Below are 26,895 nucleotides of genomic sequence, written 5' to 3' on the forward strand. Positions count from 1 at the left end.
ATGAGATTGTGTTGGATTATAGGTAACACTGTAAGCAGCACTGAATAATGAAAGAAATAATTAGTTAAAAACATTGCTCCAGGATTGGAAAGACAAACAATTTCCAGTGTATATACTTTAATCCATAAAAAAATAGGAACTTGGTCTCTTAAGAATGGAATGGGAGTTTTTGTTGTTGTTGTTATCGCTGTGGTTTACTCACAAAGATGTGTTTTCTGGCTCTGTGACCACTATGTGCAATGTTGTATGGGTTGGCATGGTAACTGCGCTCTCTTTTCATGCAGGGGTGAAGTTGACAAAAGATGGGTCAGAGGAGGCTTTTGAATAATTGCTGACATAGGTGAGTTTGATAACTTGCATTTTAGATCATTTAAAGTAAGGGCTTTAGGAGTTATTTAAAACGGCTGAAGCTATTCAGTTCCCAATATGACATGGACATCTGTCTTGATTTAATGTATTTTCTAAGGACATTCACTTATTGTACATACAAATGATTTACAGACAATGGAAGAAGACATCCATGTTCATGTAACCTCAAACAAGATAAACACAGTTACCGAACTGTACTATACAATACTACACATTCAGCATGTTAAAATAGTTAAAAAGCTAAAATGCCTAAAAAGTACCTTCACTCATGTTCTTGTGCTTTTAAAAGTAATTATCTTCCGGGGTAACTAAAAGTATTAATGTGGATTACAACAGAGCAAAAACATTTGAATTATTAACCAGAACAAGTGCAATACAGTTTGTGCTTTGTTACTGTTATAAACAATTCAAATTGTATTTACAATACAGTTATGAATTTTGTCTCATGGGGCCTTCCATTTACACTGACTCTAATACAATAGTTAAAATATTACACAGTGATTAAAAGCAAGTTTTGTTTATGAAACTGTGGTGCTAAAATGGTCCTTCTGCTACAATCAGTGCTGCTAAATATATTTAAATTTTTTAAAGTCAGCACACCTTAACAGATAACAGAGAGAATGACATAACAGTGGAACATATAACTAATACTGTATCTCATCTGCATTTCCGCTCAAGCCTGTCTAACCACTTTGGGAAAAACAGGCGAAGTTATGCAAGTTATTATGAGCTCTTTACAACATGTTGCGTAATCTGCAAATTTTAATGTTTCGTCCAAATATCTTAAAATGGTGCAGCAAGAACGTATCATGTATTGATACTTAATTAAAAAAAAGGATTTGAGCTGTTCATCTCTGCATACTGAATTCAGATCAGTTCATATTCTTAGCTTGACACGTTTTATTCTCTTCAGTTGCACATCTTTTGTTTTAGCTGATTGTATGGGAAAAAGAGGATGTTCAATGAAAGAAAAATATAAACCAATGGCCTTGAATGAAATTTGTGCCATGAATCTCAAGCTGATTCAGACTATGAAACTGTGAATCATTTCCAGTCAATCACAGTGTTACACATCTGTTTCTGGAAGGGAAGCCCATTGCTCCAAATCGAACACAATCATGTCAGAGCCCTTGCTAGATGAATCATCTGCAACGCAAAGAAATGATCGTCATATAACAAATCCACATAGTAGTTAGACCATCATATAAATAGGTATTTGGTACCTCCACATCTGTGTTGCTTTCTTTTTCTATCTCTGTCCCATTTCTTCTGGAAACCCAAAGACGCAGCCACCAGGAAGAATACAACCACACACAGAGCAGCGCTGAATGCCCACATGTGCTCTGACAGCCGGACCACCGATGTACTTGAACGAACACCAACTGACCACACACACAAAACTCACGTCTTCATATTGTTCATCACTGTATTGTGTTTGCTGTACATCTCAGGCTGACTACCGTATTGTTCACATATTTGACATATTATTGGTATATGCAAAAAAATCCCACCACCATTACGGAAACTGTTGAGGTACTTACTGCTCGTTGCTGTTAAAGTTTCGTTCAGCAGGTTGTTTTCTATGACACAGGTTACGGCTGTGTCTGCTGATATGTTGATGGATAGGACGCTTGTGATGTTGTAGAGTTCAGACTGTGGTAGAACATTTATGTATGTTGTGACTAATGTTTCTGGAGGACACTGTGTATGGTTGACAAGCCAGAACATGGATGGAGCAGGAAATCCTCCTCTGGAGTTGCAAAACAATCTGGTTTCGCCACCATCCACTCCATTCTGTCTTAATAAAGTAGGATGGCTGAAATGACCTGCATGGAGATAAATAGGTTGAATGCTTGAAACCAAAATGCTTAGAAGTCAAAGTTATAGTCTGGTTGCATTAAATATTTTATCCTTACCTGCTACGGTGAGACAGACAGTGCAAAGAGAGCTGCTTTTTTCACCGTGAGGCTTAAGATGAAAGCTGTAATTATGTGCGTCTGATAAATGTATATCGTGTAACTCCATGGAGAAATCTCCAGTTTTGGGGGCTAAAGATGACACTGTAGTCCGGATACTGTGGGACACATTTTGATTGTCCACTTGTCCCTCTATCCAGACTGCAGTGTGTATTATTTTCATTCCTCTTCTCCATTCAGATGAGAAGGAGTGGAAGGAGGTCAAATTTTTCACCCCATTATAAACACAGGGAAGGAGGACACGCTCCCCAATCACTCCCACTATGCATTCATCAGCTAGATAGTAGTAGATATGAGTTATAATGTAATTCTTGAATCTAAAGAATAGCCTACAGTGTATACAATGTATGTAATGTATCAAGGCAGAATCAAGAGTCGATTGAGCTGGAACTAATTGAAACACAAAGGACTTACCTTGTACTGAGGCAACACTTGTGATGGCAAGCAACAAAGCACCAAACATGTCCCTGTCATCGCTTAAAGATAGTTGTGTTTTTTTCAAAAGCGCACCTCAAGGAGAGGAGGTGTGTACTGCTGTCAAACTGGTTTTGTCACAGTTGTTGTTAGATCATACTTTTGGGCTGTGCCCAAAAACAAAATGAAATGCCAAACTGCATATACCTGTCTAGTTTCCTCAGGTTATATAATAGTGTGAGTAATTAAATAAATGGAACTTTTTGTGATTTTTGGTGAAGTGTAGTAGGGGAATGCACTTGCCTCCTTAAGCAAGTAAATAAATTAATTAATTAAATTCAAAGTTCAAATAATTTGAATTTCTACAAAGTTTTATAAAAAAATGTTTACCCATAAACATTCAGGAAAAAATTGACAACTTGTTTTGTTAAATCTTCTCAATAGCTGTCAAAGGTTCATATGTCACAGGTCATACTTGATTCAAATGACTCTTGTTTACTGGATGGATGGATGGATGGATAGAGTTTATCTTATCTGAAGAACTTGGATTTTGTCGTTGTAAAAGCACTCGGTGGACAGCTTGGTTTAGTTTTTGTGATGTAAATGTTGCATCATCAGATCACTATCATTGCGCTGTACACTGACCACGTGACCCAGCACGCCCCTGCGTAATCGCCAATCCACTTCATACCCGACACTACACGTGTAGTGATTGGCGTAGAAAGGTTTTGTTGCTATATAACCCTCCTTTTACTGTAAACCATTTACAGCAAGCAAGAGAGCTGTTCACTCTTCTGTGATCTCAGGGACCCTGTATCTCATTCTCATCGTCAGCCATATCCGGAGTGCGCATGGCTTCACACATGCAGAACGACAGCAGCTCAGCCTCAGCCGGCTTCCAGCCGGTCTTTAAATCGTTCGCCACAGATGCGATCCACGTTGGTTCAGAGCCGGAGCAGTGGAACTCTATGGCCGTAGTGCCTCCCATTTCACTGTCTACCACCTTTAAACAGCACGGTCCGGGGAAACATGCGGTAAGTTGTAATGGTTTGACATTGAGAATATATAACGTGCTGTTTCCTATTAGTCCGATATTTGAATGCAGATTGTATGTTGTTATGAACGCAATCGATGCGTGTACTGATCGAGTGAATGGAGAACGCGACTATTATTGTGATCAGGGCATTTTCCATTTAAGTTAAATGGGTTTGATGTGAAACGTACAATGGCAGGACTTTTAATGTGAAAGAAAAGTATGATATTTTTTTAATCATAAATTAATTTATAAAAATAAACTAATACCAAGGGTGACAACATGAATGACTCACAGAAATGAGCTGTGTATAGGTGTATGTCACAGTGACTAAGCACAGTTTCTCGTATCGTACTGGAAAACCAGTCTAAACCGACTTACTGGTTTTAGATGGTCTCTAGGCTGGTTTTCTGTCTGGTTTTAGTGGGGCTTTTACTTTGTTGGCAGATCCTACCTAAACACAAGTCATGCCTATTTATGTTAACACTTGATGAATTAACGAAATGAAATTGAAATTTTACAACACCACAGGTTGAGGTCATAAGTATGCTTATTGCCCTGCTTAAAAATAGTTTAAATAGCTGTTTGAAGATGGTCTTAGCTGATTTAAACTGGTCTCCCAGCCCCAAACCCCTCTAGAAACCAGTCAACATAATAATTATGATCTGGTGGCTACAGATTACATCAGCAAAGATGCTGCAAGTTGAGTATTTACTCAACCAAATGAGTCAGGAGAACAGGTGGTTCAAATAAATGCATGTGCTTTGCTTGTGAGCTGTTTCTCTTTGGAGTTAAACCACAACGTTACAGTGTACTTGTGATATTTTTTTAACTTTTCTATGAATTTACATTGTTTCTTTATTGCTCACTCACAGATTTGACACTTTATTTACACAATGCAAACCACTTTTGTATGCATAGTATTTTGAATTCAACACTTTTTTCCTCTGATGTTTTATCTGCCAGGGTTTTGAGTACAGCAGGAGTGGAAATCCCACAAGAAACTGTCTTGAGAAAGCAGTTGCTGCTTTGGATGGTGCACAATACTGTAAGTGAATCACCAACACACAATCATTTATATTATCTACAAATGACATTGCTATAAACTTAAAGCTCTGACTTTCATAATAGGTCTTGCTGTTGCCTCTGGATTGGCTGCAACTTTAACCATTACACATCTTTTTAAGGCCGGAGATGGAATTTTGTGCATGAATGATGTTTATGGAGGTGAGTTACTGCTCCTAAAAAACAATTGAAACTATTACACTTGATAGAAAAGAGAGTAAAAAGCTGAGATTAAGTTAAGAGAGATGCTGAGTCTGTCACCTTTCCCCCTCCACCAGGAACTAACCGATATTTCAGGAAAATTGCTGCAGAAGTCGGCCTTGATGTCTCATTTTCTGACTTCACGAAGCTAGAGGAGCTAAAAGCTGCTTTAAAACCGAATACAAAGGTACACCTGGCAGAGAAAACATTAGTTTTTTTGTGTGTTTTTTTAAAGAACGTAATCAGGTTTTTAAATCTTCCTTTTAATTTATTTCTCAGCAGTATATAGCTCTGCCTCTGATAAAATTACTGTGAGTAAGTGGGTGGATGTGGAAATATTTAGTTGCACAATTAAACCTGACAGAATGTGTGTTAATCAGCTCTGGGAAGTTCCACTCTAACTAAAATGGGGTAATAAATATCCCTGTTTCTACAGATGGTGTGGATTGAAACGCCCACAAACCCTACTATGAAGGTCGTGGACATTCAGGGCTGTTCAGATATTGTCCATGCGCACAACAAGGACACAATTGTTGTTGTGGACAACACTTTCATGTCAGCCTACTTTCAGGTATACACATTTATTTTCTTAGCTGATGTTCTTTTAATGACCTAGAGTAGATAACTAGGGATATGAAAGACAATTAAAAGGTGATTTAACCATGTAACACTTTAATTTGATTAAGTTTTGTGTACAATACTCCAGTACAAGGATAGAGTTTCCTTTTACAGAACTAAGTATTCATTTAAATATTTCACCATTTTTCTTATTACTGGAACAGCGCCCTCTTGCACTTGGAGCAGACATCTGCATGTACTCTGCAACAAAATACATGAATGGTAAAAACAAATTAAAAATTAGATATAAACCTTATATAATTGAAAATGCTTGATCAAAGTTAAAATAATTGATATAATTCCAGGACACAGCGATGTTGTCATGGGGTTGATGTCTCTCAACCGTGAGGACCTCTATGAACGGCTGAAGTTTTTGCAAAATGGTAAGTCTTTACTTAAAGTCCCCCTGTAGTCAATAATTTTATCCCTTAAAACTCATCTTTGATCACCAAAATGATATTTAAACGTTGGAAAATTCTTCATGCCTTAAAATAGCTTGAATGTAACTCTACACCCTTGCCTCATTTAGTATATGTGGTTCTATTATGCAAATTAGCCCCACATCCACTCACTCGCACCAGCTCAGAGATCCACTTGTTGACGATCACGTTGACGTGATTGGTCACAAGGTAGTTTGTGACGTCAGAAACACCAGCGATTTCAAACCACGTTTTTGAGACTGTCTATGGTTCACTGCAGTTTTAAAGAGAAAGTACTCCGCAATGCTGTTGACTTGTGAATTTGCACATGGCTTGTCTTAAAGCATATTAAAAACACCATATAGACATATAAACATTAAAAGCTTGATTTCCACCACAGGGGGACTTTAATCTAAACTGAAACCGTTAAAGTCAGCATGAAACTGAAGTCGCGATAGTATCTTCTTCACTATTGTGACGTATAGTGAAACGGCTTCTTGAAGAAGAAAAAATGTAGGACGGACTTGATTTTGTGCATCAGGGAATTGACTGGATGGTTGGATGGTTGTGGTTTGCTATGGCTGCGCTCTCATGTAAATGACAGGTTGTCCCGCCCTCACACCAAAAAACACGCCATCATAAAAGAGCAGAGATGTCGCTGCAAGAGGGAGGGGAACTTGAATTAAAAAATATATATATATCATGTTCACAAATAAATCATTCATAAAATATACTGCAATATTTCGTAAAAAACAAGAATCATCAATTTTGATTTTATGGCGATAATCTGGCTGATAACATCTTTGGCCAACAGCTCATTTCTTTATGGCATGACTCAAGATCAAAAGGGTTGTAGTGTATTGGTGTATTTCATAAGCAGTTTATAGCATGTTATTTAATAAAGTATTACCCTTTGAAGTAAAGCCAGAATATTGGACAGTACTAACAATAGAGAACAAATGGCTTGCAATGTATAAAACATAATAAAATGCATGGGCATAGGGAAGGTTCCAAAACAAACTCAAATAATCCAATAAGAGAAGCAGGTAATGTACAGTGAGGAACTGAAAACGGAGATCATTTATACACAATATAACAAACTAAATGTCAAGCAGGTGTGATCATTAAATGAGTGTCCATGGTAACAGATTAGGAAACTACAACAAAGGAAAGAGGACTTGAAGACAAACAAACTAAAAGTCCATGGAAATGGAACTAAACACACAGACTGTGACATGAATACTCATTTGGTACTTTATATATATATATTGTTTTAATATGCTAGAGAGAGACACCGGATGTAATCTTCAAATATTTCTCTGCAAACAAGGAATTCTGCAAGAATGAAGTTCTTTTATCTACCCTATTGGGGGTCTTTTGTAAGGAACAAGACAAATGCCTTTCATTCACTTGAAAGGAAAGTTTCAGGTGAATGTAATATCCTGTTTTAATATGTGCTGGCAATATTTCCCTTTTGTTATTACCTGTAGTCTCATTGCTAAGCAGTTGTATTGCAAAATGTATAAGCAAATGTATTGCTGTAACACTGAAAATGTACATAGCACAAGTAGAAGGGTTATTGCCATCTCTCTCTTCCTCTATCTTTAATTCAGCACTTGGGGCCGTTCCCTCTCCATTTGACTGTTATATGTGCAACCGGGGTCTGAAGACACTGCATCTGAGAATGAAGCAGCACTTTAAGAACGGACTGGCAGCGGCACAGTTTCTAGAGGCCGACCCAAGAGTGGACAGAGTCATCTTCCCAGGTGTCTGTTATTATCCTCACATTACGTAGAAGTGTATGTTGGGTTAATTTGACATATGTTGGTGATTGAAATCTTATTTTCAGATGGGTTACTTGAGCAAATGAATGCAATGGTAAATGTTTGGTTGAGTTGATGATAATTCTCTATGAGTGGGATATTGTGAATTTATATGCACTACCCACAAATTTTAGGGTTGATGTTTTAATGCATTTGAAAGAAGTCTCTTATGCTAAAAAAAACTGCATTTATTTTTATTTTTTCAAAATTAACTTAAAATAGTCATATACTAAACATTATTATGACATAAAATAACTTTTTCCAAACTTTTTGATGAATAGAAAGTTTAAAAGAACAGTATTTATTTGAAATAACTTTTGTAACAATATAAAACTCTTTACTGTCACTTTAGTCTCATAGCAAATTCCAAATTCCTTGCTGAATAAAAATATTTTATTATTATTATTATTATTATTATAATATATATATATATATATATATATATATATATATATATATATATATATATATATATATATATATATATATATATATATATATATATATATATATATTTTTTTTTTTTACTGATCCCAAACTTTTGAATGTTAGTGTATTGAGCTTCATTGGTATTATACCACCTGCAGGCAACATTGAACTGTGTTGTTCAAATGTAACTGATATTGAGAGATTCCAGTCAGACTCGACTGACTCCCGATCATCTTTTTACTCCAGGTCTTCCATCTCACCCTCAGCACGAGCTGACAAAGAGACAGTGCACAGGCTGTCCTGGGATGATCACTTTCTACATTAAAGGAAAACTGGAGCACGCCTCAACTTTCCTCAGCAATCTGAAGGTGCGTTGAATCTACAGATTATTTGAAAATATTTTCCATCCTACATTTTTAAAGAATGTATGTTGTATTTTGCATTTCAGTTGTTTGCGCTTGCTGAAAGTCTTGGTGGTTATGAGAGTCTAGCAGAGCACCCGTAAGTACTGAGAACACTATCCAAATCCACTGACTGTTCTGAGGGAAGATTTCATTTAAATCCAGAGCATATAGCAAAAAAAAAAAAAAAAAATCATGAAGTATATTCACAATCTTTTGTTTTGTGAAACGCATATGCCAAATATGCTTGGTATAGTAAGTGTGGATGTATGTGTGAGCCCTAAAAATCGTTTAAGAGGTTTTTTTTATGACCACAGGGGGGTGCAAGAACTTAGATGTTGTACTGAAGCAGGGGTGTCCAATCCTGCTCCTGGAGAGCTGATGTCCTGCAGAGTTTAGCTCCAACCTCAATTAAACACACCTCCTGAACCAGCTAATCAAGGTCTTGCATGCTAGAAACTTCCAGGCAGGTTTGTTGAGGCAAGTTGGAGTTGAACTCTGCAGGACAGTGGTCTTCCAGGAGCAGGTTTGGACTGTACTAAATGGAAATTGCAGAAACAACACTTATGTTGTCTGGTGATATCCCAGAAAGCAGATTATGCAATTTACCTGGGTAAATTTACTCAGATTGAGCGGATAACGTCAACTTTTGGTTCCAAAACCTGAGGTAACTTCCAGGGTATATGTAAAAAGCCATGGCAACTTATTCTCTGAATATGTTCCTGGGTCAGTTTACTTCAGAGGTATTCGGCGCATGCTATCTATTAAATACTAAATGCTTATCTATTGATAAGGCTCCAGTAGACAGATTTCACACAATACTATTTGCTTTATCTCTTGCTAACTCTTTCTTAATATCGCACCTGCAACAATGTTACCATGATTTATCCTGGGGAAAAAAGATTTGAGATCCTTAAAACAAGTTTTTGATTGGACATTTCATTCACCTCCATTTCCCATGGTGCACTTTTCTTTTCCAGAGCGATTATGACTCATGCTTCAGTTTCTGAGAATGAGAGGAAAGAGCTGGGAATCAGTGATACACTCATTCGTCTGTCGGTGGGCCTGGAGGATGAGGAAGATATTATTGCAGACCTAGACCAAGCCCTCTGTGCTGCAGTGAGTATTTCACAACATATTTGTGCACATACTTATTTGTAAAATATATACATACATACATACATTATACTTGTATGTATATAATATATGAAATAAGGAAATTAGCAAGAATTAAAGGTAGACAATTTGTTTTACATCCTGATAGCAATCAATAATAAAAGTGGTCTAAATATTAAAACGTGTACATGTATTTTCTGTGGATGTCTCGGGGTCAAATTATCGTCCAATCGTTGCATTCGTTCCGCACACGGCTTAAACATTTAAAGAAAACAAAGGGAAAGGCTCTCCTGTACTAAATTACTTTATCAGTATTTGTGCAATTTTTGCTAATTTCCTCCAAAGGTGCTTTCATGTGTTTAATGGCGCATCCTCGTGTAAATTGATTTTATTCCCTGAAATGTTTTTTCTTTTTTTTCTTTTTTTAAAAGTATTTGTCAACACTGAGATCATAATAAAATGATTTCTGAAGGATCGTGTGACACTGAAGCCTGGTGTAATTGCTACTGAAAATTCAGCTTTGCCATTACAGGAATAAATTACATTTAAAAATATACATTAAAATATAAAAACAATAATCAATTGTTAAATACATTTATACGGAAGAGGATTAGGGCCAAGCAATAATAAAAAAATAAAACCATCTCGAGATTAAAGTCATTATAATTCGATATTAAACTCGTTAAATTCCGAGAAAAAAAGTCGAAATACAATCTTGAGAATAAACTCATTAAATTTCGAGAATAAGTCGTTGCGTTTCGAGAAAAAAAGTCGAAATGAAATGTAGAGAATAACGCATTCGATCAGTGTTCATTGCATAGCCTACTGATGTCAACCTCACTGAGGTTTCGTGGTTTCCCAGGATACCATAAGACGCATTATTAATCGTTGTTGGTTGTGTACGCCTCCATCCACAGAATGTAACGACTGTAACCATCTATACAGCCATTAAGGGCAATGCCGTACGGTTTTAATTTATCATAGCTGTCCATATGCCAGAGTGCATTTGAGCCAGCGCAAGTGTACTGGCGTCTTCTCAAGCATCTCCGTCGAAATTCCACACCTTGAGGATCAACAAGTTTAATAATGCGTCTTATGGTATCCTGGGAAACCACGAAACCTCGATGAATTTCATGTTGGACAAAAGCGAGTGCATTGCGCAAATTGGACTGATTTTTTCTTCTAAAAAGACCTAGCTGACCTAGACCTAAGAATGTTCTATTCTTTGTTACTGAAAGAAAGTCTAAAATATAGCTTGACTAAAGACTGATTTATACTTCTGCGTCGGACCTACGCCGGAGCCTCTACGCTGTAGGCAACGCGTTGGTTTTAATTTATACTTCTGCGTCATTGTTGACGCAGTTAGTGATCCAACTCAGCCATGTCCTCTATCAGTAGGCTATGAACACTGATCGAATGCGTTATTCTCTACATTTCATTTCGACTTTTTTCCTCGAAACACCACGACTTTATTTCTCGAAATTTAATGAGTTTATTCTCATGATTATTTTGACTTTTTTTCTTGAAATTTAACGAGTTTTTTTCTCGAAACACCACGACTTTATTCTCGAAATGTAATGAGTTTATTCTCAATATTGTATTTCGACTTTTTTCTCAATTTTACGAGTTTTTTCTCGAAACACAACGACTTTATTCTCAATATTTAATGAGTTTATTCTCAAGATTGTATTTTGACTTTTTTTCTCGAAATTTAACGAGTTTAATCTCTCATTATAATGACTTTAATCTCGAGATGGTTTTATTTTTTTATTATTGCCTGGCCCTAATCCTCTTCCGCACATTTAATTGTAATAATATTTCACAATATTGTTTTTTGAGTATTTAATTTATTGTTTTTGTATAGACATTTTTATATTTATATCATAAACACATAGAAACCTTAATACAAATCTTATTAAACCAAATACTAATTTCAAATTTCATGAATTAATCTAATGTCATGCAACCTGTTTCTTTTTTAAAACAGCATCCAAAAAAGTGAGACTGATCAAGATCAATCAGGAACAGCAGTGATGCCACATGTGGACGAGACAAGGACACTTATTTTTATTTTATTTTTGCCACATTTATAAATTACATAGTATATGACTGAAAATTTAACTGTATTTGTCAGGGAACAAATAACCTCAAGAAACTAATCTTTTCATTCAAAGTACTGGAGATTTGCTGCTTTTGTGTTTCTACTTTTTGTAATTATAGTTTGAGGTAGTGGGACTAAACAATACAGCCTCCACTATTAAAGTTTTAATACAGGAAAATGCCAGGACTGCAAGGGAAATCTGATGTATGAAGATGAATCGTAATCGGAATATGTAAATGAAGATTTGTATCTTTTTATATAGACTGTTCAAATGATTGATTCAAGTTGATCGAGAAGAAAAAAAGACACCCTCAGAGTTCCTCAAGTAATGCACAAGCACACAGTCAGTCTTTATTTTCTGCACCAAAGATGCAAAGCCACCTCATAATGTTTCAAATCACCCTTCATAGATCAGTTTTGTATTTTTAATTCTTTAAATAAGCAATTTCAATTCTAAAGGGATCACATCTGATCTTTGTCAGTGTTGCCAGGCGCATTAAAAGCCATTTGTAGTCTCTCCCTGTCTGTTTTGTCTTGTTCCTGAATGTCTTTGATGGTTATACACCATAAGCAATCACTTTGAAGTCAACAAGCTCCACACATATAATTGGAAGATAAATAGTAAAAGACATGTCAAGTCAAGTCAAGTTTATTTATATAGCGCTTTTCACAATACAGATTGTACCAAAGCAGCTTCACAGTATTAAATTAAAATAATACATCAATGCTTGTTTCTAGTGGAAAACGTCCACGTTTGGTAATGCTGATCAATAGTATTGTTGATTGATTAATTAAATTAAATATCCCCATATCTCCACATATCTTATGAGTCGATCTAACAAATACATCAATAATGCTGCAAGGACAGCTTGAACTGAGAAGGAATGATTTCTCTACAGTATTTATCAGGCTTAAATGTATTTCTTCAACAGGCATGATGTGATAATTACTTCACTAGTCCTGACAAGACAAACTCACTGTCCCCTAGTTTACAGTGTAAGATTTTTAGGGTATGCTGAAAGAAACTGAACAATGAAGAAAAATATGCTAAATATTAAATCAGGATGGCAAATATTTTTCAATTCTTGACTTTCAATTTTGCTTTTGATATGCACAGTTTTAACTTTTAAAAACGTTTTAATCTTAGTTTTCAAGATTGATGTCTGATCTTGCCAGGCTCCTTTCGTGCTCTGCTTTCCAATTTTCACATATCTAAAAGAAAAGATATTGTTTGATTCGCAATGACCAACTTCTAAACTATTTAGCAACTTTGCAACATTTTCAAAGTTGGTGGCAGCATCAAATCCTCCTAATTTTTAGCCTGACCTGGGATTATAAATAGCCTAATTATTTCCTTTTCAGCCCACAGTTTTATGAATTATGAAATTTCAAATCTATGACTAGTAAGGGAACTTTTTAAGCAGACAACATTGTATGTTAAATGGGCCAGTGTTAGCTGTCACTATGCTATAAATAAGTTGGGGTCATACATTTATCATAAAAATCATAAAAAATACATTTTATTTGTATTTAGTACAGTCCTGAACAGATGTTTACATATAGTCCACAAGACAAAATAACCGATTACACAAATGAACCAGTTCAAAAGTTTACATAGGATTGATTTTTAATGTGTTGTTGGATGACCATCAGCTGTTTTTATGTTTTGTGATAGTTGTTCTCCATTGTTTGCCCTGAGAAGTTAAACTGCCCCCACCCTGCATTTTATCTTTTTCACAATATGGAAGAAAAGATATGTTTGCTATTTTATTTATCAGAACAACTATAATAAAATACAGGGACTACACGTTATTTTTCATTGTGCATGCCACAGGCTTGTAAACATTCAAATGCATTAAGCAATGTACCTGTATAAAAAGTGGAAACTGAAATGTCAGTTCTAACCATCACATAGCCGAAAAACCTGCTTAAAAGCTGACCTTTGAGCAATTTGATTAAATTAAGGCTTTACTTTATATGAGTCATGCTATTACAGGACAGACTAAATGTTGTGATAATGAATAGCCATTTCATTCTCAGAGAATTATTTTGCTTTCATACTTTAGTTTCTTTCAATACTTTTCACTTAATTGGACAATAACAATCTCTTCCCATCGTATGCGCAGGTAGAAAATAATGAAAAGTGACTTTGGCCAGTACTATGCATCACATTAGAAATGTTACAGGTTTAATTACACATTTGATGATGACACATTTGGTTCCTCAGAGTGTCTTTGTGAAGATGTGCCAGTTCATTTGCAGCTCGGGCCATGTAAGGTCATTCAGAGATCAAGTGGAAAATTACTCTGTTAAACTTTGAGCCATCCATTTGGTTTAAGAAAGCAGTTGGCTTTAGAGATTAGACATCCTCACAAAGTTTAAGTGGCCAAAGATTATAATTATGGTTATGCAGGACAAAGGGTATGATTTGTTAATGTTTGTTGTTGCTTATTTACACACACTATGAGTAATTATTCTCTTTCCCTTAATCCTTTACAATCCATACGCAGAGCAGCGTTGTTCATTCTAACCACCTCTTAAAAATACAGTTTTTATCTTGGACTTTGCCCAAAGCCATTGTTAACATAACATAAAAGAAATCATACAAACCAGGGGCTTTGAGTGCTGTTTTGCATGGTCAACATTAAAGATAATCTTTTATACATTTATTAACTTTTAGCAATAGTGTTGAAGAGCATGTCTGCCAAATAATGCTAAACTATATAAAGTACAAAGCAGAGTTCAGGCCATCTGCATTTGGAATGAACTTTTACCTCCATCTGGTGAGAGAAGCCACTCTTTGAAAGCCCTAATAGGATATTATCCTCTCCTGCTGTGATGTAATTGCAAACCAACTCCACTCATTATCATAACACTCAGTTATCACAGGATGTCTTTAACAAACTCGTGGTGTTTCATGAATAGGACAATTCATGAATTGAATAAGAATTCAAGTTCCAGTCATCTTGAAATGGCAGGCCTTTGTAAATATATTATTTATATTTTTTAAATATAGGCTATATACTGGTGGTCAAAAGTTTGGAATAATTAAGATTTTTTAATGTTTTTGAAAAAGGTCTCAAAACAGATTTCTTTATATATATATATAATTATGTAGGAAAGCATAAACATATAGGCTATCTGGGATTATTAGTAGAAATGTATTTGAATATATAAATATTACAATACATCAAGCCCCTATTAAATTGCACTACATTGTATTAAAATCCAAGGTTTACCATGCATCAGTATAAATGCTTGGAAATATAGCTTATGTCTTTAAATCCATATGCAGAACAGAAGCATAGGCTATATTATTTCCTGATGTCTTTTTGTTGACCAACATCCACTTCAGACTCTTGGAGATCTTGTAAAGCGTTAAAGGAGACATATCATGCTTTTAAATTGTTCCTTTTTACATATAAATCATACATTTGTAGTCTATATAAAGCGGAACTGCAATGCTTGGGTCTGAATTCCTCATTATTATAGCTCCACAGGCCCCTTTTCTACCCCTTTTCTGATGTGCGTCTGAGAGCAACTCGTTTTGGTGCGGTCTCTTTAAATACAATTGAGACACTTCATACCCCGCCCACACTCGGTTCAACTCCACCCCGTTCGGCCATTTTTGTAGTTTGATAGCAGAGATACGATTATCTAGCGGCACAGAAACTTTTTATTCACACGTTATTAACAAAATGTCAGCAACGGAAGACTTGTCCAGCCAGCCTTACATGTTCGAGCCAGAGTTGGAGCAGGAGCGAGATGAAAATGAAGACGACGAACCTGCAGAACAACGTCTTCATATGGATGTATCGCAATGGTGTGTTACTGTATTTACACATGAAACTTTGGTCTTCCGACCTTTTACCACCGTGTCGATTTATTTTGATTAATATGTGCGAGGGAGAGAGAGCAAGACAGCGTCTAGTTTGGAGACGGTGATGTCTTGTTTACACTTTCGCCTGGCTCTGAAGAGAGAGAGTGAGCGCGCGCGCGCTCTCTCTCTCTGCTCGTTCTTTCAGTTAAACATGCGTCCTGTAACAAGCGCGGCAGTTCATCTACATTAAACGGTGTAATGAAGCGTGTGGGTTACTACATCCAACAACCGAACATTTTAGCTTACCCTCTCGTAACTTTGCATCCTTTAGCTTGGACTACAAAATTGCAGCGAGAAATAAAAATGGCGGATTGCTCTAAGTGTTGGGCCGGAAGTCAATGTCCTTATTTGGCAGTTCCGCTGCAAATACTGTGACGTAATAGTTAAAAAACGTCATAGATAACAGAAAAATCGGAACAGGTTGAAAAATATGACCAAAACAGAATATAAAGATATCAACGAAGCACCTGAAGAGAATAATTTAATGTTTTCTGTACTTCTAAACACTCCAAATATACAACAAAATGCATTTAAGGGCTAAAAAAGTGCATTTGGCATGATATGTCCCCTTTAAAAAGCTCCAGCTCACACAGTTCAGCACAAAATCTATGGCTTTTTTCTTTTCCTTTTTTACTAGCATGACAGTTTGCATGAATTAAGTGTTATTTGTATTGCATATATTGTTGAGCTAAATATTAATTTTACCCACGTTAAAGTCACAGTCTTTAACGTTACCGCTTCTGAATATATTCTGTTAATAAAACCTCTGTTGAATCATTTACAGTATTGTACGAATAAAAAAATAAAAAAAATAAAAAAATTATATAACACAATTTATTACGTAATCTCAGTGAATAACGTGACCCAGCACGCCCCTTATAAATCGCCAATCCACTGCTTGGCTTGCCCTTACACACACACACACACACACAGACAGAGTGATTGGCGTATAACGGTTTTGTTGCTGAAACACTCTTATTTTTATAAATCATTTACACCAAGAGAGAGAGCTGTTCACTCTTTTGTGATCTCGGAACCCTGTCAGCCATATCCGGAGTGCGCCTGACTTCACACATGCAGAACGACAGCAGCTCAGCCTCAGCCGGCTTCCAGCCGGTCTTTAAATCGTTCGCCACAGATGCGATCCACGTTGGTTCAGAGCCGGAGCAGTGGAACTCTATGGCCGTAGTGCCTCCAATTTCACTGTCTACCACCTTTAAACAGCACGGTCCGGGGAAACATGCGGTAAATTGTAAGGGGTTGACACTGAGAATATTATGAGCCTAGTTTTGTTTTTCGTATTAGTTCGAGATTTGAGTTTAGAGATGTATTCGTGTATAGGTTCTGTGATTACTGATTAGAGCTGTTCCAAATGGATGTGGTGTGAAATGAACAAAAGCAGGACTTTTACTGTGGAAAACCAGTAAAACACCCTAACCCTCTTTTTAAATAATTAATTTATATGTAAATATAAACTAATGTCACGGTTAACTACATTAATAACTCAGCTCTTGATTTAAAGGAGTTAATCTGCTAAAAATCCTGGCTTAGTAACTGGTTTTAGATGGTCTGGTTTGCTGGCTGGTTTAGAGGGGCCTTGGGCACGTTTCAGCTTGTCCATATGCGAAGACTAGCAAACCTAGGCCGGCTTAAGTTTTTGTTTTCAGCAGGGTAAACTAAAGATATAGAACTTGTCGGCTTTTTTTTGGAAGATCATAACCTTAAGACATGCCTATTTGTGTAAACTTTAACTTGACATTAAACAACACAACAGGTTGAGGTCAAATGCTTCATTATTATGTTTAAATAGCTAGAAGAAGATGGTCTTAGTTGATTCAAACTGGTCTCCCTGCCCCAAACCCCTCTAGAACCAGTCAACAGATTAAATTAAATATTTAGGATACCTTTTCAGAATGGTTTTCTGCTGCAAGTTGATTGAATATTCAAACACACGAGTCATGAGAACAGCCAGGTCAGGTTTGCTTGTGAACTCTCTCTTCATAAAGACACCGCAAACTGTACCAGCTGCACCTTTGACAGTTTTTGTGTATCTTTAATTTAACTCACAGATTTGACACTTTATTTGCACAATTCAAATCACTTTTCTATAGTATTTTGAATTCAACACTTTTTTCCTCTGATGTTTTATCTGCCAGGGTTTTGAGTACAGCAGGTGTAGAAATCCAACCAGAAACTGTCTTGAGAAAGCAGTTGCTGCTTTGGATGGTGCACAATACTGTGAGTGAATCACCAACACACAATCATTTATATTATCTACAAATGACATTGCCATAAACCTAAAGCTCTGACTTTCATAATAGGTCTCGCTCTTGCCTCTGGATCTGCTGCGACTTTCACCATTACACATCTTTTTAAGGCCGGAGATGGAATTATATGCATGAATGATGTTTATGGAGGTGAGTTACTGCTCCTAAAAAACAATTTAAACCATTACACTTGATAGAAAAGAGAAAAATACTGAGATATAGCTGAGAGAGACACTGAGACTGTCACGTTTTCCCCCACCAGGAACTAACCAATATTTCAGAAAAATAGCCGCGGAATATGGCATTGACGTCACTTTTGTTGACCTCACGAAGCTAGACGAGCTAAAAGCAGCTTTAAGACCAAATACAAAGGTACACCTGGCAGAGAAAGCATTCTTTTTTTTTAAAGAATGTTATTAGTTTTTGAGATATTCCTTTTGTTTTTTGGCAGTAAATAGCTCTGCCAAAATTACTGCTGAGTAAGGGTGGATGGAGAAATATTTGCTCACAGGATTAAACCTGACAGCATACAGTAGGGTATGTTAAAGGGTTTGTTCACCCAAATATGAAAATTCTGTAATTAATTACTCCCCCTCATATCGTTCCACACCCAGAAGACCTTTGTTCATCTTCGGAACACAAATAAAGATATTTTTGATTAAATCCGAGAGCTTTCCGTCCCTCCGTTGGGAGCAACGCAATTTACACATTCAAGGTCCAGAACGATAGACGACATCATTAAAGTAATCAATGTTACTCCAGTGGTTTAACCTCAATTTTTTTGAAGTGACGCAAGAGCTTTGTTTGCAAATTTAGTTGGTAAATTAGGTTTTTTTTGGTGGAAGCCAAGCAATTCGCATCACTTCATGATTAAAATTAAACCACTGGAGTCACATGGATTACTTTAATGATGTTTTTACTACATATGATTGTGTAAATTGCATTGCTCCCAATGGAGGGACTGAAAGCTCTCGGATTTCATCAAAAATATCCTCATTTGTGTTCCTAAGATGAATGAAGGTCTAGTTACGGGTGTGAATGAAACGGCATGAGGGTGAGAAATTAATGACAAGATCTTCATTTTTGGGAGAACTTTAATTTGCTCTGGGTATTACTACCTGAAATAAAATTGGGTAATATTCCCGTTTCTACAGATGCTATGGATTGAAACTCCCACAAACCCTACTATGAAGGTCGTGGACATTCAGGGCTGTTCAGATATTGTCCATGCGCACAACAAGGACACAATTGTTGTTGTGGACAACACTTTCATGTCAGCCTACTTTCAGGTATACACATTTATTTTCTTAGCTGATGTTCTTTTAATGACTTAGAGTAGATAACTAGGGATAAGAAAGACAGTTAAAAGGTGACTTAACTTTGTAACAGTTTAATTTTATTAAGTTTTGTGTACAATACTCCAGTACAAGGATAGAGTTTCCTTTTACAGAACTAGGTATTCATTTAAATATTTCACCATTTTTCTCATAACTGGAACAGCGCCCTCTTGCACTTGGAGCAGACATCTGCATGTACTCTGCAACAAAATACATGAATGGTAAAAACAATTGTACATTATCCAATTGTATCCAATTGTACATTTTCTTGATCAAAGTTAAAATTATCTATATAATTCCAGGACACACTGATGTTGTCATGGGGTTGATTTCTCTCAACCGTGCGGACGTCTATGAACGCCTGAGGTTTTTTCAGAGTGGTAAGGCTCTACTTAAACTGAAACTTTTAAAGTCTGATAACATCCTTATTTTGACCAAACAGCTCTTCTCTTTATGACATGGCCTTGTGACTCAAGATCAAAATGGCTGTAGTGTATTAGTGTATTTCACAAGCAGTTTATAGCATATTATTTAATAAGAGCCAAACCAAAGACTGTTAAAGGTTCAGTTCAGTGTTATAATGTACATAGATATAGAGAAGATGTTGTGTTTTAATATGCTAGAGAGAGACACCGAGTGTAATTTTCAAATCTAATTCTGCGAACAAGGAATTCTGCAAGAATGAAGTTCTTTTATCTACCCTATTGGGGGTCTTTTGTAAGGAACAAGACAAATGCCTTTCATTCACTTGAAAGGAAAGTTACTTGTCTTCAGGTGAAGGTAATAACCTGATGTAGTATCTTTTGTAATTACCTGTAGTCTCTTTGCTAAGCAGTTATGTAAAATGTAATTTATTCAATTGTCCTTGGCACTTCCTCTTGATTTCGAAGTGCATAGCTCAGAGAAAGTGTCAGGAAAATCTTCCTTGCCTTATCCCTGAATGTATAATTTGAGCAAACTGTAATTTTATCAACTTCACCTCACACCTCCCAACTGTTACAGTCCTGATGTGATGATTAATCTTGTGCTTTCTGTAAGGCACTTATAGCAATATATCACCTTGCATATTTGTCTTTGACGGTAACACTGAAAATGAGCTTGAGTCATTTGCATAGCAGAAGTAGAAGTTTATTTTCATCTCTGTTCTCCTATCTTCAATTCAGAGCTTGGGGCCGTTCCCTCTCCATTTGACTGTTATATGTGCAACCGGGGTCTGAAGACACTGCATCTGAGAATGAAGCAGCACTTTAAGAACGGACTGGCAGCGGCACAGTTTCTAGAGGCCGACCCAAGAGTGGACAGAGTCATCTTCCCAGGTGTCTGTTATTATCCTCACATTACATAGAAGTGTATGTTGGGTTGATTTGACATATGTTGGTGATTGCTCAAATAACCCATCTGAAAATAAGATTTCAAATGAATGCAATGGTAAATGTTAGACTCGATAATAATTCTGCATGAGTGTGATATTGTGAATTTATATACACTACCCACAAATTTTAGGGATAGTTCACTTTGAAATGAAATTTTGGTATGTTTTAGCTTACCTCAAGGGCATCCAAGATGTAGGTGTCTTTGTTTCCGCAGTAGTTTCAATTTTGATATTCTTAGGTCAAACCGTTCTTGTCTGTCAGTCATATAATGCAGGTCTATGGTCACCACCTCAAAGAGCATGCACAGAGAAGTCCAAATTAAACAATTCCCCATCGTAAGTACACATTGATGGCCTAAGACACGAAACGAGCGGTTTGTGTGAGAAAAACGAACAGTATTTATATCGTTTTTACCTCTTGTACACAACCACGTCCAAGTGATCTGAGGGCGCGCACGCTTCCTGGTTTGTGACGTGTGCGCGCATTCTGGCTTAGTCTGCGCAAGTGAAACTACTGCGGAAACAAAGACACCTACATCTTGGATGCCCTTGAGGTAAGCTAAAACATGCCAAAATTTAATTTCAAAGTGAACTATCCCTTTAATGTATTTGAAAGAAGTCTCTTATGATCACAAAGGCTGCATTTATTTATTTTTAATCAAAAATAATGTAATTTTTTTTAATATTATTAAACATTATGATGATTTAAATTTTTTATATATTTTAAAAAGTAATTTATTCCTGTGATGGCAGGGTTCGCTGCCTTTTCTCCAGGCTTCAGTGTCACATGATACTTCAGAAATCATTCTAATATGCTGATTTAGTGCCCAAGAAACATTTCTTATTATCACGGTTGAAAACGATTTTGCTACTTAATATTTTTGTGGAAACTGTGATACATTTTTTTTCAGGATTCTATGAATAGAACATTTTTGTATTTTTTGTATCTTTACTATCTTTTAAGTCTTTACTATCACTTTTAATTAGTTTAATGTGTCCTTGCTGAATAAAAGTATTTAATTAAAAAAAATCTTACTGATCTCAAACTTTTGAATAGTAGTATAGGGACCTCATTGGTATTATACCTGCTGTGGCCAACCATGAACTTTATTGTTTAAATTAACTGATATTGAGATTCCAGTCAGATTTAATTAACTCTCTGTCATCTTTTTTACTCCAGGTCTTCCATCTCACCCTCAGCACGAGCTGACAAAGAGACAGTGCACAGGCTGTCCTGGGATGATCACTTTCTACATTAAAGGAAAACTGGAGCACGCCTCAACTTTCCTCAGCAATCTGAAGGTGCGTTGAATCTACATATTATTTGAAAATCTTTTCCATCCTACATTTTTAAAGAATCTATGTTGTATTTTGCATTTCAGTTGTTTGCGCTTGCTGAAAGTCTTGGTGGTTTTGAGAGTCTAGCAGAGCACCCGTAAGTACTGAGAACACTATCCAAATCCACTGACTGTTCTGAGGGAAGATTTCATTTAAATCCAGAGCATATAGGAAAACAAAATCATTGAGTATATTCACTTTTTTTGTTTGTTTATGAAACAAGTATGATTGGTTGTAGGGCTTTTGGATTTTGGATGGCCACAAGGAGGCGCAAGCACTGTAATAAAGGAAATCGCAGAAACAACACTTTTGTTGTCTGAGCCTTCAGTGTCATTGTAGAACATTATTCAGCAACAACTAATGTAACATTTCCTTAGGCTATTATAGTCAGCCTTCAATATATAAACAAAGTTAAGGTTAATTGCCTGGTGGCTTTTGAAACATCATTGTGTGATGGATTAATGATTCTTATGGCTCACAAATAATTCACTAGAATGCAAGTGATAACATCACTGAATTATCTAGTTGCATCTTATTTGATATCGCACCTGCACCAATGCTATGATTTATACTGGAGAAAAAGAAACTCGTTTTGAGGGGACATTTCATTCACCTCCATTTCCCATGGTGCACTTTTCTTTTCCAGAGCGATTATGACTCATGCTTCAGTTCCTGAGAGTGAGAGGAAAGAGCTGGGAATCAGTGATACACTCATTCGTCTGTCGGTGGGCCTGGAGGATGAGGAAGATATTATTGCAGACCTAGACCAAGCCCTCTGTGCTGCAGTGAGTATTTCACAACATATTTGTGCACATACTTATCTGTAAAACATTTATATATATATATTGATTAATAATAAAACGGTATCCACAAAGATGTCATGCAATAAAAATTACTATTATATGAAGACTGGAGTAATGATGCTGAAAATTCACCTTTACCATCACAGTCCTAAATTACACATTAAAATATATTAAATAGAAAGCAGTTAATTTAAATGGTTAAATCTCAAACTATTACGGTATCATTCATCAAATAAATGCGGCCTTGGTGAGCATAGGAGAATTCTTTCAAAATATTTAAATGATAAAAATTCAAAAAATAAAATGAAAAATACAGTCTAAACAAATACTTTCAGTCTTACTGGTCCCAAATAGATCTACAGATGGCCAGTGCATCATGTGTATATGATACTGTTTAAAGGCATTATATGTAATCATGTGCATTTCTATTTGTAAAGCTTCATTTTCTAACCAAAGGTTCATTAATGCGTTTAATGGTGCACCCTTATGTAAATTGATTTTATTCCCTGAATTATGGCTTTTTTTAAGCGTGCGTCAACAGCGAGATCATTTCAGCCTATAAAGTTCAGTGAGCCATCTCTGAGAGCACAGGCCATTTCCCTTCTCTCTAAAGTGCACAGAAAAATAAGGCTCTGGGAAATAAAGACAAATCAGCTCAGGTCAGAGTCTGAGAATTATTCCCATAGAAACGTATATTTGTGAGGAGAAAGCTAGGAGTGCAGTCTCTCAGGAAGCCTGTTCGCTCTGTTGGACGCAGTCTTTAAGCGTGATATTGCAGCGTTGCAAATGTGTGAACGGATGCTTATTAGAGAGCAAAGGTGCAGCAGTATAGGTTGATCAGATCTGTACACAGGTACACCATGCACCTCATTATTGTGAAGGTCTTTTCTTCTGTCAGAAATTCAATGCCAGCCCTGCAGTTCCATATCTGATCCCTTTAGATGTGCTTTGCTGCACATCTTAAGAGAATGGAAATTAAATCATGACTTGTATCCAACTGATATTCAAAATCCCACTGAGCTTATACAATAGGAGCTTTTGTGATTTGCGGTGTGTTATGATTTGATGACCTGTTCTGAGGAGGTGAACTCCATTAGGTCCTGGCACACAGTTTTCCTCTGAGAGTTATAGATCTTCAGTCTCCTCCATTCTATCTGAAAACCGTAGGTTAATTATCTGCCATTTTGTGAGGTAAAAAAAAAAAAAGACTAAATATGCTAATATGCACTGCATTTATTGAACCACTGTCTGCAAGGAGCCTTAAATTGCTGCCCTTGTGGCCAGGTGCTGTTTCAAACAGTTGGCAGAGATTGTGGGGCTCTCTGTATCAGCTAGTGAACTCAGGACAAACCTTAACCTTCAGATATAGGGTGAAATAAATAAATTATACACACACACACACAAACACAAACACACCAGCCACAGCATTAAAACCACTGCAGGTAAAGTGAATAATATTGGTGATATCAGTTATAACTTCCTGCAAAGTTCAGCTCCAACCCTGATCAAACATATCTGAACCAGCTAATTAAGATCTTCAGGAACACTTGATAATTACAATTTATTTGCGTTGAATCTGGACTCTGCAATTAGTTAGATCTCCAGGAGCAGGATTGGGAATCCCTTTATTATATCATTATTAGTCAGAAAGGGAACAGTCAGTTCTTGAATTTCATTTGTTGGAAGCAGGAAAAATGGGCAAGCAAAAAGATCTGAGTGACTTTGACAAGGGCCAAATAATGATGGCTAGACAACTGGGTCAGAACATTTCCAAAATGGCATGACTTTGGAGTGTTCCTGGTATACAGTGGATAGTAGTAGTAGTACCTACCAAAAGTGGTCCAAGGAAGATCCATCTGCTGCTAATATCTTGGATGCAACAAAACGCATTCAGAGGTCTTGTGGAGTCCATGCCTCGACGTATCTGAGCTGTTTTGCTTAAGGGGGAACCTACAAGATATTAGCCAGATGGTTTTATTGTTGTGCCTGATCAGTGCATATATATATGAGCCAAAACATTATGACCAGTCACAGGTGAAGCGAATGTCGTTGATCATCTCCTAACAAAGACACATGTTAAGGTCTTGGTAGATTAGATGGTAAGCAAACAATCAGTTCTTGTGATCAACGTGTTGGATGCAATAGAAATAGGCAGGAATCTGAGTGACTTTGACAAGGGCCAAATTGTTATGGCGAGGAGACTGGGTCAGAGTATCTCTGAAAGGCTTGTGGGTTGTTGCCGGTCAGCAGTGGTGAGAATTTTCCAACAGTCTTCCGAGGAGGGACAAACCACAAACAGGTTTTCACAAACAAAAGATTTCTATTTCAAATAAATTCTGTTCTTTTGAATTTTCTATTCATCAAATAATCAACATGGATAATAATGATAGAAATATTTTTCCTAAACATATTAGAATGATATCGGAAGGATCTCGTGACACTGAAGACTATTATATTTTAGCTTTGCTATCACATGAATAAAATGCATTTTAAAATATTAAAATAGATAAGTTGTTTTAAATGGTTAAGTTCTGTCAATTATAAAAATATTAGCTTATTGTTTTTACTGTACTTTGGTCAAGTAAATGCAGCATTGCTGAGCATTGGAGACTTCTTCAGAAACAAAAAACCTTACCAAACCAAAACTTTTAGTTACCTAGTAGTGTACATGTGTAAAGCCTGTATAATCAGTAAATCTAATGTCATGCAACCTTTTTTTTTTTTTTTTTTAAACAGCATCCAAAAAAGTAAGAGACTGATCAAGATCAATCAGGAACAGCAGTGATGCCACATGTGGACGAGACAAGGACACATTTTTGTTTTTGGCACATTTATCAATTACTTTATGCTTGACAGTTATGCTTGGAAAAACATTAATTGCCATCTTTTCATTCAAAGTACTGGAGATTTGCTGCTTTTGTCTTTCTAATTTTTGTAATTATAGTTTGAGGCAGTGGGGCTAAACAAAAAGTAATGCACAAGCACACAATCAGTCTTTATTTTCTGCATCAAAGATGCAAAGCCACCTCATAATGTCTTTCATTGATCAGTTTAGTATTTTAAATACTAGTTATTGATTAGAGATTGCCTAAGTGTTTTTAATCCTAAAGGGATCACATCTGATCATTGTCTGTGCTGCCAGACCCATTAAAAGCCATTTGTAGTCTCTCCCTGTCTGTTTTGTCTTGTTCCTGAACGTCTTTGATGGTTATACACCATAAGCGATCACTTTGAAGTCAACAAGCTCCACACATGTAATTGGAAGATGAATATTAAAAGACATATCGAATGAGTCGATCTAACAAATACATCAATAATGCTGCAAGGACAGCTTGAACTGAGAAGTAATTATTTCTCTGCAGTGTTTATCAGGCTTAAATTTATTTCTATGATGGGCATGACGTGATGCTTACATTACTAGTCCTGACAAGGCTAATTTGTTGTCGCTTAATTTCCTGAGCAATTGAAGATTTTTTTTTTTTCTGGGGGTTGAATATTTTTCAATTCTTGACAGCCAATTTAGCTTTTTATATTTCCAGTTTTACTGATAAATGACATTCAGTGCATGGGAGTCAGTTAAGGCATGAAACTGTCAGAAAGCATATTAAATCCCTTTTTGTTTGTCACTATATTTCAATGCCTGTTTTCCACCATCTTGCCACAAGGCATATACAGTATTCTGTATCAAATGAAAGAAGCACTTCAATTATGTTATTTGCTGACTCAAAGGTCTGTATAGCAAAATATACACACAGGAAGCACAACACCATTAACCCAGGTATTCAGTGACAAAGGTTGTGCTCAGAGTCATAAACTCTACATAATACTGTCCATTTAAGCTAGACATAGCGCATACAAAATGTCATCCCTAATCTCTTAAAGGGTCAGGACTCAGAGGTGTAAAGTTCATTCTATAATGTTTTTTTTATTATT

At 36.3% G+C, this 26,895-nt stretch overlaps 3 protein-coding genes across 5 annotated transcripts; 2 read left to right on the forward strand and 1 right to left on the reverse strand.

Annotated features, from left to right (window-relative positions):
- Positions 1-330: 330 nt before the first annotated feature.
- Positions 331-2,920, reverse strand: LOC311092313 (T-lymphocyte activation antigen CD80-like). Of its 3 annotated transcripts, XM_084128919.1 has the most exons (5): positions 2,760-2,920; positions 2,286-2,621; positions 1,911-2,195; positions 1,593-1,751; positions 331-1,515 (listed from the first exon to the last, which is right to left on the reverse strand). In XM_084128919.1, exons 1-5 carry the CDS (start codon positions 2,806-2,808, stop codon positions 1,436-1,438), a joined length of 909 nt encoding a protein of 302 aa, XP_083985045.1. In that variant the 5' UTR covers positions 2,809-2,920; the 3' UTR covers positions 331-1,435. The 3 variants fall into 3 exon arrangements, with proteins under 3 accessions (XP_083985045.1, XP_083985046.1, XP_083985044.1); XM_084128920.1 differs by lacking the exon at positions 2,286-2,621 and having other exon boundaries at positions 2,760-2,917; XM_084128918.1 differs by having other exon boundaries at positions 2,286-2,917.
- Positions 2,921-3,430: 510 nt separating this feature from the next.
- Positions 3,431-12,482, forward strand: LOC311092311 (cystathionine gamma-lyase-like). The gene is made up of 12 exons (XM_084128916.1): positions 3,431-3,793; positions 4,759-4,840; positions 4,924-5,019; positions 5,136-5,245; positions 5,495-5,629; positions 5,841-5,898; positions 5,982-6,059; positions 7,709-7,861; positions 8,594-8,715; positions 8,796-8,848; positions 9,729-9,867; positions 11,852-12,482. Exons 1-12 carry the CDS (start codon positions 3,611-3,613, stop codon positions 11,864-11,866), a joined length of 1,224 nt encoding a protein of 407 aa, XP_083985042.1. The 5' UTR covers positions 3,431-3,610; the 3' UTR covers positions 11,867-12,482.
- Positions 12,483-16,750: 4,268 nt separating this feature from the next.
- Positions 16,751-26,131, forward strand: LOC311092312 (cystathionine gamma-lyase-like). The gene is made up of 12 exons (XM_084128917.1): positions 16,751-17,090; positions 18,002-18,083; positions 18,167-18,262; positions 18,375-18,484; positions 19,267-19,401; positions 19,613-19,670; positions 19,752-19,829; positions 20,613-20,765; positions 22,002-22,123; positions 22,204-22,256; positions 22,806-22,944; positions 25,699-26,131. The coding sequence occupies exons 1-12, from the start codon at positions 16,920-16,922 to the stop codon at positions 25,711-25,713; spliced, it is 1,212 nt and encodes a 403-aa protein (XP_083985043.1). The 5' UTR covers positions 16,751-16,919; the 3' UTR covers positions 25,714-26,131.
- Positions 26,132-26,895: the final 764 nt, after the last annotated feature.

This window comes from Abramis brama (assembly GCF_963993115.1).
Source record: "Abramis brama genome assembly, chromosome: 11".
NCBI lineage: Eukaryota > Metazoa > Chordata > Actinopteri > Cypriniformes > Leuciscidae > Abramis > Abramis brama.